The sequence below is a fragment of the Lonchura striata genome, chromosome 19, assembly GCF_050655825.1.
Source record: "Lonchura striata isolate lonStrDom1 chromosome 19, ASM5065582v1, whole genome shotgun sequence".
NCBI lineage: Eukaryota > Metazoa > Chordata > Aves > Passeriformes > Estrildidae > Lonchura > Lonchura striata.
Genome location: NC_140721.1, coordinates 7,184,417 through 7,200,762, shown reverse-complemented (window position 1 = coordinate 7,200,762; position 16,346 = coordinate 7,184,417). Strand labels below are relative to the sequence as shown.

At 49.0% G+C, this 16,346-nt stretch overlaps 1 protein-coding gene across 8 annotated transcripts in view; it reads left to right on the top strand.

Moving 5' to 3' along the window:
* Window positions 1–16,346, top strand: part of COL26A1 (collagen type XXVI alpha 1 chain) — a 169,028-nt gene that overhangs the window by 138,229 nt on the left and 14,453 nt on the right. For all 8 annotated transcript variants that reach the window (XM_085557092.1, XM_085557091.1, XM_085557089.1 and 5 more), the window contains 5 exons: window positions 2,393–2,437; window positions 5,445–5,561; window positions 6,721–6,873; window positions 13,340–13,432; window positions 14,827–14,888. In XM_085557092.1, the coding sequence (XP_085413218.1) occupies window positions 2,393–2,437; window positions 5,445–5,561; window positions 6,721–6,873; window positions 13,340–13,432; window positions 14,827–14,888 (470 nt within the window). The remainder of the gene's footprint in view (window positions 1–2,392; window positions 2,438–5,444; window positions 5,562–6,720; window positions 6,874–13,339; window positions 13,433–14,826; window positions 14,889–16,346) is intronic.

Genomic DNA, 16,346 nt, shown 5'->3' with positions numbered 1-16,346 from the left:
GCTCTGCTCTTGGGAGCTGCAGGGGAGAGGGGCTGGGAGGGCTCTGCCCTTCCCTGGGTTCAGCCAGAGCAGAGCAGGGATGGCCTTGGCAGGAATCCATTGAAGCTGCATTTTGCCAGCCCTGGTGCCTTGTGGCATCACGATTTCTGTTGGCACAAACATCTGCTGGGAGCTGAATTTGGGTCTGTTCAAGTTCTGTTAACCCCAGCAGGGCCACTGTGTGTTTCAGTGGGCTTGTTTTAAGTCCAAAGGTTGTGGATTTTGAGGCTTGGACATGTCAAAATATTCCTGAGGAAACTCCAGAGAGCCATCAGGATCACAGTGGGACAGTTCCTGCTTACCTACCGAGCACCAAATGCAGCATTTCCCAGTCTGGGAGCAATGCTGGGGGATAGAGGAATGGGTTGCATGGGTCACTCTTGGTTTTATTAGGACAAAAAACTTTCCCATGAATAGCAGCATCAGTTACAGTCTGCTTTATATTTTCTAAATTTGCCATAAACACAATGGGCTGGTTTATGATCCCTCTTGTGGCATGAAAAAAAAATACACTTAGAAGAAAGTCTCCCTCTGAGCCCACTTGGCCAGACAGATCCCCACACATTGAATTTTCTTGACCTTGGCATCTTTTTTCAAGATCCCTGCTCTCTGCTTCCAAAGCCCTGTCTGTCTGTTGCTTTGCTTGCTCCCAGAGCAGTTCTTTATTCTTTAGGGTCTACTTTGCTTTTTTCTTCTTCTTCTATTTTTTTCCCAATTTTTTTGGCCTGAGCAGTTTATTATGGCAGCCCTTCCTGACTGCAGCAGACTTGGAGCGACCAAAACAGTCCAGATGTCGTCCCTGTTTATGATTTGTCATGATGCCACAACATGGAGGGAGGCTCACTAACAATATGTTCTGCAAAGTATTCTCAGAACCACAGCCACAGCTGCCAGGAGCTGAATTACAGCACTTTCCCCAGTGTCCATTACATGCTCATTCTGCCTTTCCCATGGCATTTATTTTTGCTGTGGCAGTGTCTCTGCACTTTGCTGCACCAGAGTCAGCCCAGCAAAATGCTGGTGGCTCTGGTCCTCGGGGAGGTTCCTCACACGTGGTTGTGTCCTGCTGGCCACAGAGCAGTGGCTGCCTCTCCCCCAGGCTTCTGGCAGTGCTGTCAGGCAGAGCAGCTTCCCTGCAGCACTTGGATCAGCCCAAGCTCCAGGTCAGCACCTCCCAGCCCTGCAGCAAGGCCAGGTGGTGGCTGGTGGTCACCTCCTGAAGCAGGTGGTGATGTCTGAGCTGTGGCTGAGCCTGTCACACAGCCAGATTCCAGGCTCTGTGTGTGCTACCAGGTGTAGTCCTTGCTCACTCTTACCCTTTGTTTTTCTGGCCTTGATTTATTTAACCTGGTGTGGAATAATAGCTGTGGTGTAATAAAGGAATTAGGAATGTACTGGAGCTTTTGGAGCTAGGCCAGTGTCTTTCAGCAATGAGAAATAATCACTTCAGCTGCTCATTGACACTGCTGGAGCCCCTGCCCAGCCTCTGTGGGCTTCAAATGCTTTGCTAAGGAGCTCTGGGGATATTTAATGGATCTGGGTCCATATTTGGCCTCCTTCCCTCCCCACACCAGTCTGTGTCCACGATTCAAAGCCAGCCAGAAAAACTCAGCATGGATTTTGGTGGAATGAAGGGAGCTCCACACAATTTAGGATGGAGGGCAGCTCCCCATTTTGCATGATTTCACCACCGTGCCCTGACTTGTTGCTCCAAGCTGCCTCCAGGTTCTATTCCAGAGATCTCAGGAGATCTTTCATCATGTGGGATGTTGGAGAAGGTGGAAGTCAAGCCTGAGCATCCTGGGTGATGTGGGGCTGTGGAAAGCTCACCCTCTGTCCCTCCCACCCCTCCCCCTGAGCCTTTTGGGAAACATTCCTGACTTTGTCCTGCTGCTGGGTGTTCAGCCAAAATAAATCCCAGCCCTACCTTGCTTGCCACGCAGCTGGATGGACCAAGGGCAGGATGCTGGGGCCTGACACAAAGGTGGGTGACATGGACAGGCTGCTGTGAGCTCTGGAAGGGTTTCTGGATCACCCTGTAGCTCTGGGCTGGCTGATGCCTCTCCAGGCTGAGGTCCAGGAAAACTTGCTACTGTTCATGAGGGTGGTTGTTCCTTCTGTGAGTGACAGGGCTGAGAATAGACAATCATTTAAAAGCAATCAGTGCTGTTGAGACAGCTGCAGCACTGGCCTTTCTGATCAGCTTGTTAATCAACAGAATACATTTTTCTGAGTATTAAGAAAATATATATACTCTGGCTGAGCCAGTTGGCAGCAAGAGACCTAATTTTTCATATCTCTCTATTTTTCTCTTATTCTTTTTCTTTTTTTTTACTCTGTCCTTCTTGAACAGAGCCTAAAGGACACAGAGGTGCAGAGGAGCAGCTGATACCACAGGGTAAGTTCATATTTTCTGCTGTTTCTCCTTCAAAGCACAAACTGTTGTTGTGCCCAGTCCTGTACTTATGTCCCAAAAACCAGAAGGAACTTTTTGGAGCCTCACAGATGGAGAGGCTGAGTTTGTTCTTTGGGTTTTATCTGATCATAGGCTGCTTTGGTTGGAGAGGCCAAACTCCAGTTTTATCACCTCTGAGACACTCATTCCCCAGCAAAGAGGATGGACAGCAGTGTCTGATGGAGAGGCAGATCATGGAAGCACATGTGGCCAGAGCCAGCAGGGCATGTCCTGAGTGATGGCAGAAAACTCTTCCCTAGCTGCTGTTACCCTGCCAGGGGCAGCAGGAGCCTCTGGGGATGCTCAGGACATCACTTTCCTCTGCTCCATATCAACAGAGCAGCTCCTGTGCAGGGAAAACCCAGGGGAAGGAGGGCAGCAGATGGTGCGTTGCAGGTTGATGACAGAGCCAGGAAGAAAATCCAGGTCTCTGCACATCTGATTTGGTTTCCAGCAGTGGATTACTCACCGTCTGCCTTTTAAAAAATATTTTTCCTGTTGCCTTTTGCCTCATATTGTTTGGAGGATAGACACTCACCAGGGGCTTCAGCTCTCTGGAAGCAATGGCATTGCAGCAGAGCTGATTTATGCCAGCTGAAGATTTGGCCTCCCCCCTTTTCCCTGCATCATTCCCTCTTTCTCCCCCGTTGCACTTGTCTCTTTTAAGCTGGTAACACCATTTGTCACCAGTATTTGTCACTTGCCTGACTCATTGCCCAGTGCTGCTTCTGCAGCCTCTCCTTCAGTGCCTCCCCCTCCAGGGAAGGAAGTGGCAGCTCCTCTAAAGCTCTGCTGCAGCAGTGGCACTGATGATGCTGCAGGAAATGATTGCTCCTGGTCTGCAGGACTTCATGGGGTTGAGTTATAAGGTTGGACTGCAGGATGGAGGGTGATTGACAAAGTGAGGAATGTTCTGACCCACACTCAGCAGCACAGCATCGTGCTTGCAAAAGTTTCTGCTGTTCTTGCCTCTGTGCTGCAGTTTGCTGCAGTGAAGTTTCAGGTGTGCTGGGGTTTTTATAGAGGTAGAAGCTGTTCCCATAAAAGGGCTCCTGATCACCTGCCTGGGCTTCCCAGGACAGCATCCCCTGCCAGGGGAGATCCATCTTTCTATCCATAGAAAAGCCTGCAGTTTGTGTCCTGTGGATAAGCAAATTGATCCAAACTAAAACCTGGCCTTAATTCCATATTCAATACTCAGATTAAATCAGATCTTTATTGGTGATTGAATGCATTCAAAAGTTGAATGCAACAGGCTCCCACTCCCACCGAAAGCCACTGAGAAATGTCATTTCCTCAGTCTGCCCACATTCATCGTGGATTGAAGGAGGAGAGATTTCATTTTGGTAAGAAAAACCAGTTTGGACATCTCTGCAAAATGAAAAAAAGAAAAGAGGAAGGGGAACCTTTCCAGGGGGATCTAATATTGGGGGATTATTGCTTTGTTCTGAGAAATGAGGAGTTTGGATGAATGCCTGGGGTGACAAGGTTTTGTTCTCCAGGTGAGCTATCCCACATCTAGAGTGGGAATTGTACCCAAATGAGGGAGCTGCAAATCCTGTGAGCCTTGAGTGGTTGTGCAGCCCTGTTCCCTGCTACCAGCTGGGAAGGTGCTGTCCAGCTTCTTTCCTTTTCTCCTTCTCTCCCTCCATTCCCATCCATGCTCTCCACCCCCATATACAGCATATTCTGCTGGCAATGGTTTTGAGGGGTCCAGTACCTTTCCTGATACCTGGGAAGGAGAAAGACACTCCTTAAGAGTTGATCAAACGTAAATTGCTCTGCTGTGTTGTGGTCATGGACTAAAATCTGAAATCTGAGTGCACTGAACTTTGGAATCATCCTGATCTTCCTCTGGCTTTGGAGCTTGCATCTGACACTGCTTTCAAATGCTCTGAGCCCTTTGGTAGCCCAGAAACCAGGAATCTCTGATTCTCTTGGCTCTGACAGTTAATGCCTCTGTTGTAACCATTGCCACTTTGAGCAGACAGAGAGCCACTCACCCACCCCTCCAGGGCATTAAAGCTGCAGTGCTGATTGCACAGGGTTTAAATGTCTCTCCATGGGAACCCAAGATCAGCAGAGTTTGTCTGAACAGCACCATAAAATTGCCAAGTGGTGTTGTTGTTTTGATAGTCTGGGGAAAACAGCATTAAGATTTTATTTAGTGCCACCAGAAGTGGCGACTTTGAGATCACTAATGCTGCCTCTGCACCCCTCCTGGGCTTCCTGGGGGTCTGAGTGGGCTTGTCAAGAAACATCCCATTGAGCTGCAATCACTGCTCTGGTGCTGCCCTGGAAGCCTGCTCAGCACCCTGCTCAGTGGCATTAGTTACTGACAGCCAGCTCCTGCACAAGCTGGGGGCACTAATGTCACTTTGGGATGAAAAAAACTCGTGCACAGCACAGAGCTCTGAGAGATGAATGAACACAGGAGAAACCAGGGAAACATCCTTGACACAGAACCTCTGGGTGATGTGGATAGAGTAATAGAGTAAGTGGGAGACAGGGTTTGATGTTCTCTGGCAAATCTATTTTGTGTATTTTGGTACACTGGGATGGCTCAGGAGTTTATGTGTGTCTGGATGAACCCAGCAAAGACATCCAGACCCTGCCAAAGCCATTCAGGCCCTGGGATTGGGACAGTGTGGGCTCAGTGTAGCTCTGCCCAGCACATCCCAGCTGGAGGTGCACATCCTGCTGACTTTCTGGGGGTGGTCTTGTGCATGGGGATGTGCTTTTTCCTTACAGGATTGAAGGAAGAAGAGGAGAAGCAAAGTCTAGTCTGGCTTGTCTGGCTCCTGCCAGCAGTGCCTCCCTGTCTGTGCACGGCTTCATTTCTCCCCTTTGCCTCACCGAGTCCCTCTCCTCTGGTTTGGAGTTGGCTGAAGCCTTTCTGACCTCAGCAGCACCCTGACCTGCAGCTAATTTCCTTTCTGAACATTTCCAGGGATTCCAGGACAGGTCGGTCCCCCCGGCCCAGTTGGACCCACCGGGCTCCCAGGACCACCAGGGCCCAAAGGAGAGAAGGGACAGCCCGGGGAGAGGGGCCCAGCAGGGCCACCAGGTGAGTCCTGCAGGGGCAGTGCTGCTGTGACAGGAGCTGTTTCACATCAGACAAATTGTCTGTGACAGCAGCTCAGACAAGGCCAGACACACAAGATTTGAGCATCTTCAGTTGGTATCAAATCCATTGCAGTGAGTCCCCTGGGAGCTGGGGTCAGCCAGGAGCTCCCAGGGCAGGCAACCACCTGCAGGAGCAAGGAGTGACCCTGGGATTTCCTGTGGGGCTGGAGAGAGCCTGCCCAGAAAGCTGCAGGGCAGGATCATGTTTCCCCATCCTGCTCAGGAGCTGTAAGAAAGAGCCTGTCAGCCTTTGGAGCAGAGCATTCCCTGTTTAACCCTCTCACTGGGTGCCTGTTTTAACTCCCTTTTTTCTCCACCATTTGTGTCAAGCTGTCAGATGGCAGGATGTACAACTAATGATGCTTTTGTGTGTTGAGGGAAAAGGTTATGAGGCCATTCTTTCAGAGATCACTCCATTCCTGAGCTAGGAGTCTTTCTTCATTTCCAGCTGTTTCTGAATGTTTTGATGAAGGTGATACTGCACAAGAGGTGCCAGACCTCAGGCTCTGTGCCTTGTGAACCTGAGCTCGGGTAAGATTTAAAACTTTGAGAGTGCCTTAAATGTGAGAGCAGCCCTGGACACTTTTTGGCACTTGCTGGCAAGCTGTCAGTGACCAAGGTCTGGCCAAGGATGTGTCTGCTTTTTTTGGTTTCTCAGTTTGCAACGAGAGCCTTCCAGCCCCACAGGACATGTGATCTGTCTGCTCCTGGACTGACTCTGCTTCCTGGCAGGGAGGTGACACAGGTGTACCTGGAGGGAAACAGGATTTGATTTCACTTTGCTGCCTGTAGTTTCTCACTCAGCCTCAGGGAGAGGGGAGATTTCACTCTTCCAGCAACTGGGCTGCTCAAAGGCAGCACCTCTGAGCCAAGTCAAGCTTCTTTGCAGAGGAAGATGCTAAAAAAAAAAAAAAAAAAAAAAAAAAAAAAAAGAGAGGAAAATTGGGAAGCTGTTTCTATTTTCTATTTTCTCCACCCCTCTGATTCCCACAGCTGCAGTTCAGGACAGAAATCCTTTGTCTTCTTGCTGCCTTTTCACATGATAGCATCATTAGCACATCCCCAAAGGTACTAACACATCCTCTCCTGCCTCTGCACAGGGATGTTGGGACCTCAAGGACCAAGAGGACTTCCAGGAGAAACTGGGATCCCAGGTCCCCCAGGTCCTCCAGGGCCACCAGCCACCCCAAGCCTCCCTCTCACCTTCCAGCAAGGAGTTCTCTACTCACTCCAGCCCACAGCTGAAAAAGAAAGTAAGTTCCCTCCTCAGTTGCCATGTTCTCCTGTGGCATCAGCAGAGTGGGCACGGGGCAGCTCAGCTTCTCTTGGAAGCTCCTGTTTGATGGAACATCTTGGAAGCTGCAAGGGGGTTCACCTCTCCAAAATGAAGGACAAAGTTCCTGCTCTCCTAAACTGTCAGTGAGAGCAGGGTTTGGAGGATTTTGTTCTCTGTGCCTGTTTTTTTAGCTTCAGCACAGCTTTGGGGAGGCAACTTGGTGTTCTGTAAGCTTCCATCAGGAGTGGGAAGAAGGTCTCTGCTGAAATGACAGAGCTCAGGTAGCATCACCTGGGAGAAAGGGCCAGAGGAATCCAGAGTGGCAGATTAGGTGCTGGTGCACCAAGGCTGTGGGGTTGGAACCCTCTTGGTGCCGCTGCTGTGGTGTTGGAGAGTCAGAGCTGCTCAGGAATCAGCAAGGACCAGAGGTTTGCAGAGATCTGGAATTATAACAAGGACATCTGTTAAACGTGTCTCCTTCCCTGGCCCTGCAGATGCTTCTTCCACCTGTGTTTCTGGTGCATCCACATTATCCCACATCCACACAAAACACAGAATTATGGATTGGAAAGTCCAGACTGACACCATGATTTATCCCTTCCCTGTAGCAGGAGGGCCAGGATTTCTTTGTGCTGATTTAAAAAATAGATTTATTTAATTTGTGCTGTGCAGGGCAAGAAAAGGCTTTCTAGGAAAGGCACATCCTGCACTTGGATTGGAATGCTCTCAGATCTGGGCTTGATTCTCCTGGTGCAGCCCTGTGGAGCTGGCAGGTAATGAGGGAGCAGAGCTCAGCTGTGTCTGCCCTTGGTCTGTAACCTCCTGCCCCAGCTCTGTCAGGTCTCCCAGCTCCACTCCCCCAGACCTCAGCTGTGCCTCCTCCCCAGCTCTGCTGCTCCTGTCCAGCTTCAAAGCTCAGTTGTCTTAGTTACAGCCAAGGATTACGAAGTCTCTCCATGTCTGACAGTTATCTCAAGCTCTCCCTTCCCTTCCACCCACTCTGCTCTCCAGACTCCTTTTCCCAAAAGTGAACAGATGTATTTTTAATTTAGGAAGAATTTTAACAGCTCGATTTTGTATTCAGTACTTAGGGTGTATGGACAGGATGAATAACTGAGTTCAATACTGAGATTTTCACAAAATAAACATCAGCATGCTGCCTTCATCACCCTGAGAACAAGGAAGTTTTGCATTACAGTTGTCTCACTCCTCTCAGGATCATACATTCTGCATTTTATTCCAAGTGATCCCTAAGGATGGTTTGGGTGCTGCTGCTGCCCCCTCCTCCAACCACCCTTTGAATTAAACTCTTCCTTGTGATCAGTGGATAAGTTAAAAAGTGAGTAAAGGTTTTGATTGCACGGCCTCCCCAGCTGATGTGTGAGGAGGGTGAACTCAATGTTGTGCCCAGATGGAAGAGGATAAATGGAGGATAATTATATTTCTGTTATCTCTGCCAGCACTGGGCAGCCATATGGACTTTGGAACAGTGAAGAGATGGTGACTGCTCCATTTACATCCCTGGGCATCCCTTGGCACTCCTCCCCCATGCCTGTGCATTTCTTGGTTTGCAGAAGGAGTAGCCCAAAACTTTATGGCACTTTTTCTTCAGACAAATCCAGCTGCAAGTATCTATGTCACCATGACAATGTTCTGGCAGTATCAAGTGTATTTTTTTACAATTTTTCCTCTCTGTTGGCTGATTTTGCCTCCTACAGGCTGGTGGAAAGCTGATCTTTTGCCACCAGTAAAATTTAGCCATGTAAAGTCTGTTTAGCTTTTTTAAAATGTATTTACTTGTTTTGAAAGGAGCACATCTGAAAACTATAAATACAAAATTCCAGCTGCTGACAGCAGAGGGAAGCATATTCCTGCTTATGGGAATGAGATGTGAGAGCTGTATCAGGTTATTGTTATTATACAGAGTTTGGATCTGCCTGAACATGGTTAATGCCTGTGCCTTTATTAATTGCAACAAGTTCCTGTTGGCAATATTTATCTGCAGGCAGAAGCCAGAAATGGGGAGACAAATATTTTCTCAGTTTCCCTGTGCTGTGGTAAAAGAAATGGTCCCATTTTTCCCCTCCAGATCAGGTAGCAGAAAAAAAATTAAGACAGGATTACTTCATTTCCATCCTGTCTCAACAAATCAAGACTATAATGGGGGGATTTATCCCTTAGTCAGAAACCTCAGCCCTTGGCCAGAAGCTGAGCTGCTGTTCCCTACTGCTGGGGCTGCTGCTACTGGCATCTCTCATTTTCCCTGCCACTTCAAAATGAGTGATCAGGTACGTGGTCTAGAGCCAGCTCAGACCTATTCCTTGTGCTAACATTGGTGATTTCTAGGGAATAGAGAATGCAGCTCGAAGATCTGCCAAGGACACATGAAATAAAATTAACCTGTTTTCATAGAATCACCACCGTTGGAAAAGACCTCCAAGATCAAGTCCAGCCATCAACCCAGCACCACTAAACCATGTCCTCAAGGGCCACAGCCACACATTTTTTAGCACTTCCAGGGATGGTGAGTGCACCACTCCCCTGGACAGCCTGAGGGGAGAGCAAAGGGAAACTGAGGCAGGGCAGCTGATGGTGTGCCCAGCATGTCAGTGGTGATGAGAGAGAGGGATCTGTGCAGCAGCATCCCAGCTGCCAGCAAGGCCCTTCCTGAGGAAGGAGAGCAGATCAGAGGAAGCGAAGGGGAAGGAGAGGAGGAAAGGAATTGAGAAAACCGAGTCCTTTCCAAGTGTGCCCTGAGCTGCCTCTGCTGCTCTGGCTGGGCAGCTTTCACTGGGTCCTTCAGGGCATTTCTGGGCTGTTTCAGGGTGTCTCTGGTCCCTTCCAGAGAATACAGGTGCTCCTACCCGACCAGGCCACACTGATTTCACTCCTCTTGGCTTGGATAGGGGTTGGAAAGCTCCTGGAGCAAATTCAGTATCAAGGTCTTTGGGGTATCCAGGAGCACTGAAACAGAATCCAGCTCCTGAGCCTGGTCAGTGCAGGAGGTGGCTGAGAAGGGAAGATTCCTGCTTCCATCTGATGCTATTTTGTGGCTGCTCTAGCAGCCTCCACCTGCAGAGAGCCCCAGAATGTCCCCGTTTATAAGGAGGGACAAGTTCTTCCTGCTGCTTTACGAGAATATGGAAGCAATCCTTTACAAACATATGAGGGTTGTGTTTTAACACACTTCAGACCCTTTTTATTCCCAGTGTTTCACTCAGAGCTGATCCTGGAAGGAAAGCTGGCTCTGAGTGAATCCTGCCTGTCCAGGAAGGAACTGGCCCAGTCCTGTGCTGCCCAGGCCAGGCAGGAGCTGCTGAGCCCAAGGGTTGTTGATCAGAGCTCTCTCCTGTGTCACAATCATGGGATCACCTCTCATTAAATAATGTTGAGTCAAATGTCAGGATGGGTGGATTTGTGGGAGTAACTGTCATTGTAATAATGTGCCATTTAGCTGGAATGTTTTGTAACCCAAATCTTCATCCCTGGCTTACCTCCAGCAGAAATTAAGCCCTGGTTGTTTGCAGTCCATCCTCTGCCCCTCTCTGTGGATGTGCAGTTGATTTTGTTGATCACTTCAAAAACAAAAGGCTCTGCAACTGTTAATGCCTTCACTGCTGTTTGATGCTCATTGCTCAATTTCATCTTAATTCCAAGCTGTGATGGATTTTGACATGGTCAAATAAAACTCAAATTAATTGGATTACACACTTCACTGGGGTACCTTTCCTCCTGAACATGAGGAGAGTCTCAGTTGTTTTGTTTCAGGGCTGTGAGGAGTGGGGAGATGAATGGGTTTAGAAGCAGCAGTCAAATAAATACCTGCTTGAATTCATGTTTAGGCACAAAACGTGGTTCTTAGAGGGATCTGGGTTGGATCTTGTGCTGTCCTGCTGCCAGCAAGGCATTGCAGAGGTATCCTGTCATCCTTGGCAGTCAAAGCCATTGCCCAGTTTCACCTGGGAACTGCTTTCAAACACCTGCCTTGGGAGTTCTCTCTATCATTGCCAACACTCCAGAAGCTGGAAAGGCTTTGCAGTGTGGCTGCTACAATTTCTAGAGAGTTCACCTTCTGACCTTTGGGCTGAACTCTGCAGAGCAAGCAAACACCCTTCTGACCTTCCTGGTGTCACTTGGCATTTGCAGGGAGACATTCCCAGCCTTTTCCTGCCCAGGGTTCCCCTGAATTTTACTGTGATGACTTACAGGGATGGGTGGAAGGAAACATGAGTAAGCTTGAGGTCATGGGCAGGAGGAGGTGGACATTATTCCTTTATGGCAGCCTCCAGCTGTAGAAAATGTGGGATTTTCAGAGGGTTTGCCATCCTGGTGACCAGGAGCCAACATCTTCATCCAGGTTAAACAGGAGACAACATCTTTACCCAGGTTAAACAGAAGATTTATGGTTGGTCCTCCAGCAAAGGGTCAGGACAGAAAGCCTTGGTAGCACCAGGATGTGGGGTTTCCTTGCTTGTTTTGTGGCCTTGCTGTCTTGCTTGTTCATTGACTTTTTGCCCCAGGTTTCCACAACTGTCCCAAAGTGTTGTGGGGTGCTCAGATGAAAGGTGCTGCCATACAGGTACCTCCCCAGATTAAAGGTGTGCCACAATACAGGTCCACAGGGAACAGGGTTGTTGAATATGGTCTTGGCATCACATTAAATACTAAGGGTTGCTTTTTTATTTATAGTTGTGAGTTTTCTATCCAGCTGCCAACTGAATAGAAACCTATGGCTCCAGGCAGAGGGAAGATATGGACAGCTACAGGCTGCTGGGTTTTAGTCCTGACTGGAGAGAACTGAGGAAGATGTGCAAAAGCACACAACTCCTCCAATTCCTGCTGCTGGCTTTCCCTTCCCTGCTCCACTCCACTTCTCTGCATTTCCCAGAGCTCAGTGAACCTGCCCAGGTGAACACCTAAACTAATCCTAAATGGCAGGGAAGTTTCCTGAGCACATGGAGGAGGCAGAGCACCCCCATCCCTGGGCTTTCCTGCATCCTCAGAGCTCAGGGCCCCTCCCAGCAGCACCTGCCCAGGTGAGCTGTGCTGCCAGGCAGCCTCAGCAGGTCCTGGTGCCAGGCAGGAGGGAGCCCCACAGCCCTGCTTCCCCTGCCAGGCAGCCACCAGCCAGCTGTGTGGTGGGGATGGGAATCTGGGGTCAGTCGTTCCAAGGCAGGGTTGCACAGCTGGATCAAACACCAAGGTTTTGAGAGAAAGCACAGCTTGTCTGGGGTTCTCAGGGCTGAGAGGAGCAGCTCTGCAGGATGGGGGGTCACAGCCTGTCATAGACAAGAGACAATACAAAGCCACACTCCATTTTCAGAATGCTTCAAAGCTGTGTTTATTACAGCATGCATGCTTTTTATACCTTCTTATAAAACTCACACGTTTACTCTTTACTCATTGGTCACAAAATACAAACAAAGTGCTCATTGGAACAGGCAGCTGCAGGTTTCTCTATTTTATCCTTCTTTCTGTCTTTCTTTCTATGTCAACAACCTTGGTAGAAAATTCTTTCAGGGGTAAACATGGATCCTCTTATCAAACTTCTCTCTGGATCACAGAAGCCACTGTAAAACCTCTTCCACAGCAGCTCTTTGGAGCAAAGGATGGGTGCTCCAGGAGCCAGATTTGGCATCGTGCGGCACTGCCAGCCTCGGCCAGAACTGGGCACGGGGGACTGGGAAAGATCCTGGCTGGGCTGGAGCCTAACTGAGAACCCAGCTGGGCTTGAGACTAACTGAGATCCTGGCTGGGCTGGAGACTGAGATCCCAGCTGGGCTTGAGACTAACTGAGATCCTGGCTGAGCTGGAGACTAACTGAGATCCCAGCTGGGCTGGAGCCTGAGATCCTGGCTGGGCTGGAGACTAACTGAGATCCCAGCTGGGCTAGAGCCTAACTGAGATCCTGGCTGGGCTGGAGACTAACTGAGATCCCAGCTGGGTTGGAGCCTTACTGAGATCCCAGCTGGGCTGGAGATTAACTGAGATCCCAGCTGGGCTAGAGCCTAACTGAGATCCTGGCTGGGCTTGAGACTAACTCAGATCCTGGCTGGGCTCGAGACTAACTGAGATCCTGGCTGGGCTGGACACTGTGATCCCAGTTGGGCTGGACACTAACTGAGATCCCAGCTGGGCTCGAGCCTAGCTGAGCTCCCAGCTGGGCTGGACACTGACTAAGGTCCTGGCTATGCTGGGCACTGACTGAGCTCCGGGCTGGGCTCAAGCCTAGCTGAGCTCTGGGCTGTGCTGGACCCTGACTGAGATCCCAGATGGGCTCAAGTCTAGCAGATCCTGGCTATGCTGGGCACTGACTGAGATCCTGGCTGGGCTCACGTCTAGCTGAGCTCCTGGCTAGGCTGGACACTGATTGAGATCCCAGCTGGGCTCAAGCCTAGCTGAGCTCCCGGCCGTGCTGGACCCTGACTGTGCTCTGTCCGCAGATGGAGAAGCCCAGCTGGCCTCCACCGTCATCGACACCATCATGGCAGGACTGCCTGGCCCGCGGGGAGCCCCGGGGCCCGTGGGGCCGCCAGGTGACAGCCAGGGCTGGGCTGCAGGGCTGCAGGGTGGAGGGCACAGCCGTGGGCAGCGCCAGGGCCCTGGGCCTGGAGAGGAGGGGAGGGTCCTCACTGGAAGGGTGGCAAGAAGTACCTGGGTTTTACCTGTTGATAGTGGCTGATTGTTTCAGCTTTCCATCGTGAGAAAGGGGCTAATTAAAAGCTGTCTTTAAGAGTGGGCTGTCCAGTGATTCCTTCCTGAGAGCAGAGTTGTTCTCCCCCTGCTGCAAACCTGTCCTGTCCCAGCAGAGCTCCATCAAGCAGGGTCTGGCCAGATGCTCTGTGACGTCTGTGAAATCTTTGGAGCCAGTTTGAGCAATTCCAGATTTTCACCAGTATAAATGAAATCAGAATCTGAGATGAATTCTGAGATTCACCAGAATCTGTCACTGAAATTCAGTGACAAGCCTTCTTTGTGCTGATGGGTGGCTTAAATGATAATATTCCTGCAAACGTCAGCACTTCCCTGTATGATGCATATTTAGGAGTCAACTCCCATTAGTTGCAGAAAAGGCTTCTCCTTTCATTATGAGGGCCTTTCATTTATCCTTCAATTCCTTTATTCTTTGACTTAAGCATTTGTATGGTGCATTAATGATTGAGGCTGATTCAGCTGTACTTTGTATATAATGTCCACATTGTTTCATCTCAAGGGTTGTGACAACTAAAGCAGAGAGGAGTATTGCTAAGTTCAGGCTAAGCAAATATCCTGTCTCCCATCTGCAGGTATAATTTAACAGCTACTGTTGAGATATAATTATTTTTTCAAAAGGAATGAATCTGTAAGTGACTGTGTGAGACAAGCTGACCTGTTTAGATGGTGCTTAACTCACCCTGGAAGCAGCTCTCCTGTGCTACAGATTTCAAATTAATTTATTACCACTGCAGTGAGTGAAGACCAAGAGAGAGCTTTGCTTTGCCCCACTCAGCCTCTCCTATCTCTGGCCAAACTCCATCTCCATCAGCTTTCTGACATCCCAGAGAGACCAAGTGCAGCAGCCCTGGAGCTTCCCTTGCCACCTGAGATTGTTTCAGGACCAGCACCTGCAGTGCCTCGCTCTCATGGAGCTGTTCCATGCATCTAGTTTAAGTTTTCTCAAAAGTTGCATTTTAAGGCATGGAAATGGGGATGTTACTGACATCCTTCTTGCCTATTTTCACCATTTTTTTCCTCCCAGAGCTCTAACATCCCCCTTAGGGCATGGGGATGTTTCTGTCAGGATGTGGGTGTCCAGTAATCCAGTGTTTGGTGAAGGGTTCTCACTCACTGGGAGACTCAGCAGAACATGAAAGGAAGTGCATGCCTTTGGGATTTAGGATTCTTCCTTCCAAGTCTCCTTAACATTGTCTCCAATTATGATTCCCACCAGGGCCACCAGGTGCTTCAGGACCCAAAGGGCCCCCAGGACCCATTGGAGCCCCTGGATCACAAGTAAGGTGCTTTGGTGCTTTGGGGTGAAGGGCAGAGGGGGGACAGGGGTGAAACATCATCCCGTGCACAAGGAGGGAGAGTAATCTTAGCTCTGCTGTTTTGTTCCCCATGAAATTCTGTGATTTAATTCCTTTTTCTGTGACTGAATTCCTTTTTCTCATTCTGGATTAGGAGGTTGAAATGGCTGGGGAACTTTCCAGAGTCTTCCAATGTCCTTAATCATGACAACACATCATGCTGCTGCTGTGTCAAAACATTTCACTGTGGCCTGAGTTGATGCAAAGGATCTGACATGGGCTTTACTAACACAGTGATAGAAAAACTATGCATTTCCTGTGGAACACATAGAAAAGAACAAAATGCATCAATGGGAATTCACCAATTCACCAGAGTGAACGTGTTAAGCCTACTTTTCCAGACATAGCACTTTCTATTCAAGAAAAATACCTTAAATTCCCATCAGTTTGATTATTTATTTATTGATACAAACATTGTGGAGGGGGGAGATAATAATGGAGTGGGGAAAGCTCACTCCAAAAATTTATGGTAGAAGAAGGGCACAGTACTCACATGGATGGAAAAAGCTGATTAAATGGAAAGAAGTGAAGTCATGAATAGGGAACTGCCAAACTACTCCAAACTGTGGTTGGCTGATACAAAGGGACTCAGTTTTGGGAAGAACATTGCTTAATGTGGAGGTAAAGCAGCAGCAGCAAATATTTCAAAGGAATCCCACATGACTGGAGAGCAGAGAGAAAGGTTAAGTAACTTTATAGAGGGATGTAACTCAGATCTGATAAGAGGAGGTTTGGAACTGAAAATAGAGAGAGAAGATTTTCCCTATGTGTTTATTAACCACTTTGAAGAAGCAATGAACAACAGGTTAGGGAAAGTTTGCCAGTGTAGCAGAATCCTTTCAATTAGGAAATACTCTGGAGAACAATGAGAAACTCCAGATAGATACAAACACTGTGAGAGATTTGGCAGCCAAATGACAGATGCAGTTTAACATCATTAAATATAAGGTAATTCACAATTCATAAGTAGATTCAGCAGCAGAGTCTGGCTTTTTTGACACGCAGCACACACTGTAAGTCTTTTATTTTTGCACTGTGGGATTCAGTGTTATTGAGCATCCCTGTCTCAGCACACACTGCTGAGAGCTGTCAGGAGCAAAGGATGCTTGTGGACACTTGGATTTTGTCCATGCTCCATGTTTGACATAGGGCCAAGCCTGGTCTGTGCCCTACCTCGTTTGGCAGCCCCAGGGAACCTCCTAAGCCAGGTCTAAGTCTCTGAATCCTTGGTGGGGAGCCCAGCTGAGCTGGCTGCAGGCAGGGAGCCATGTGCTGCTGGCTCCCAGCTGAAGTGGGAGAGGGCTCCTCATCTGCACCCTAAAATCCCATCTGTGCCACCTCCTTGGGCCACTTCACAGGCACTGAGATCCCCCCAGCAATA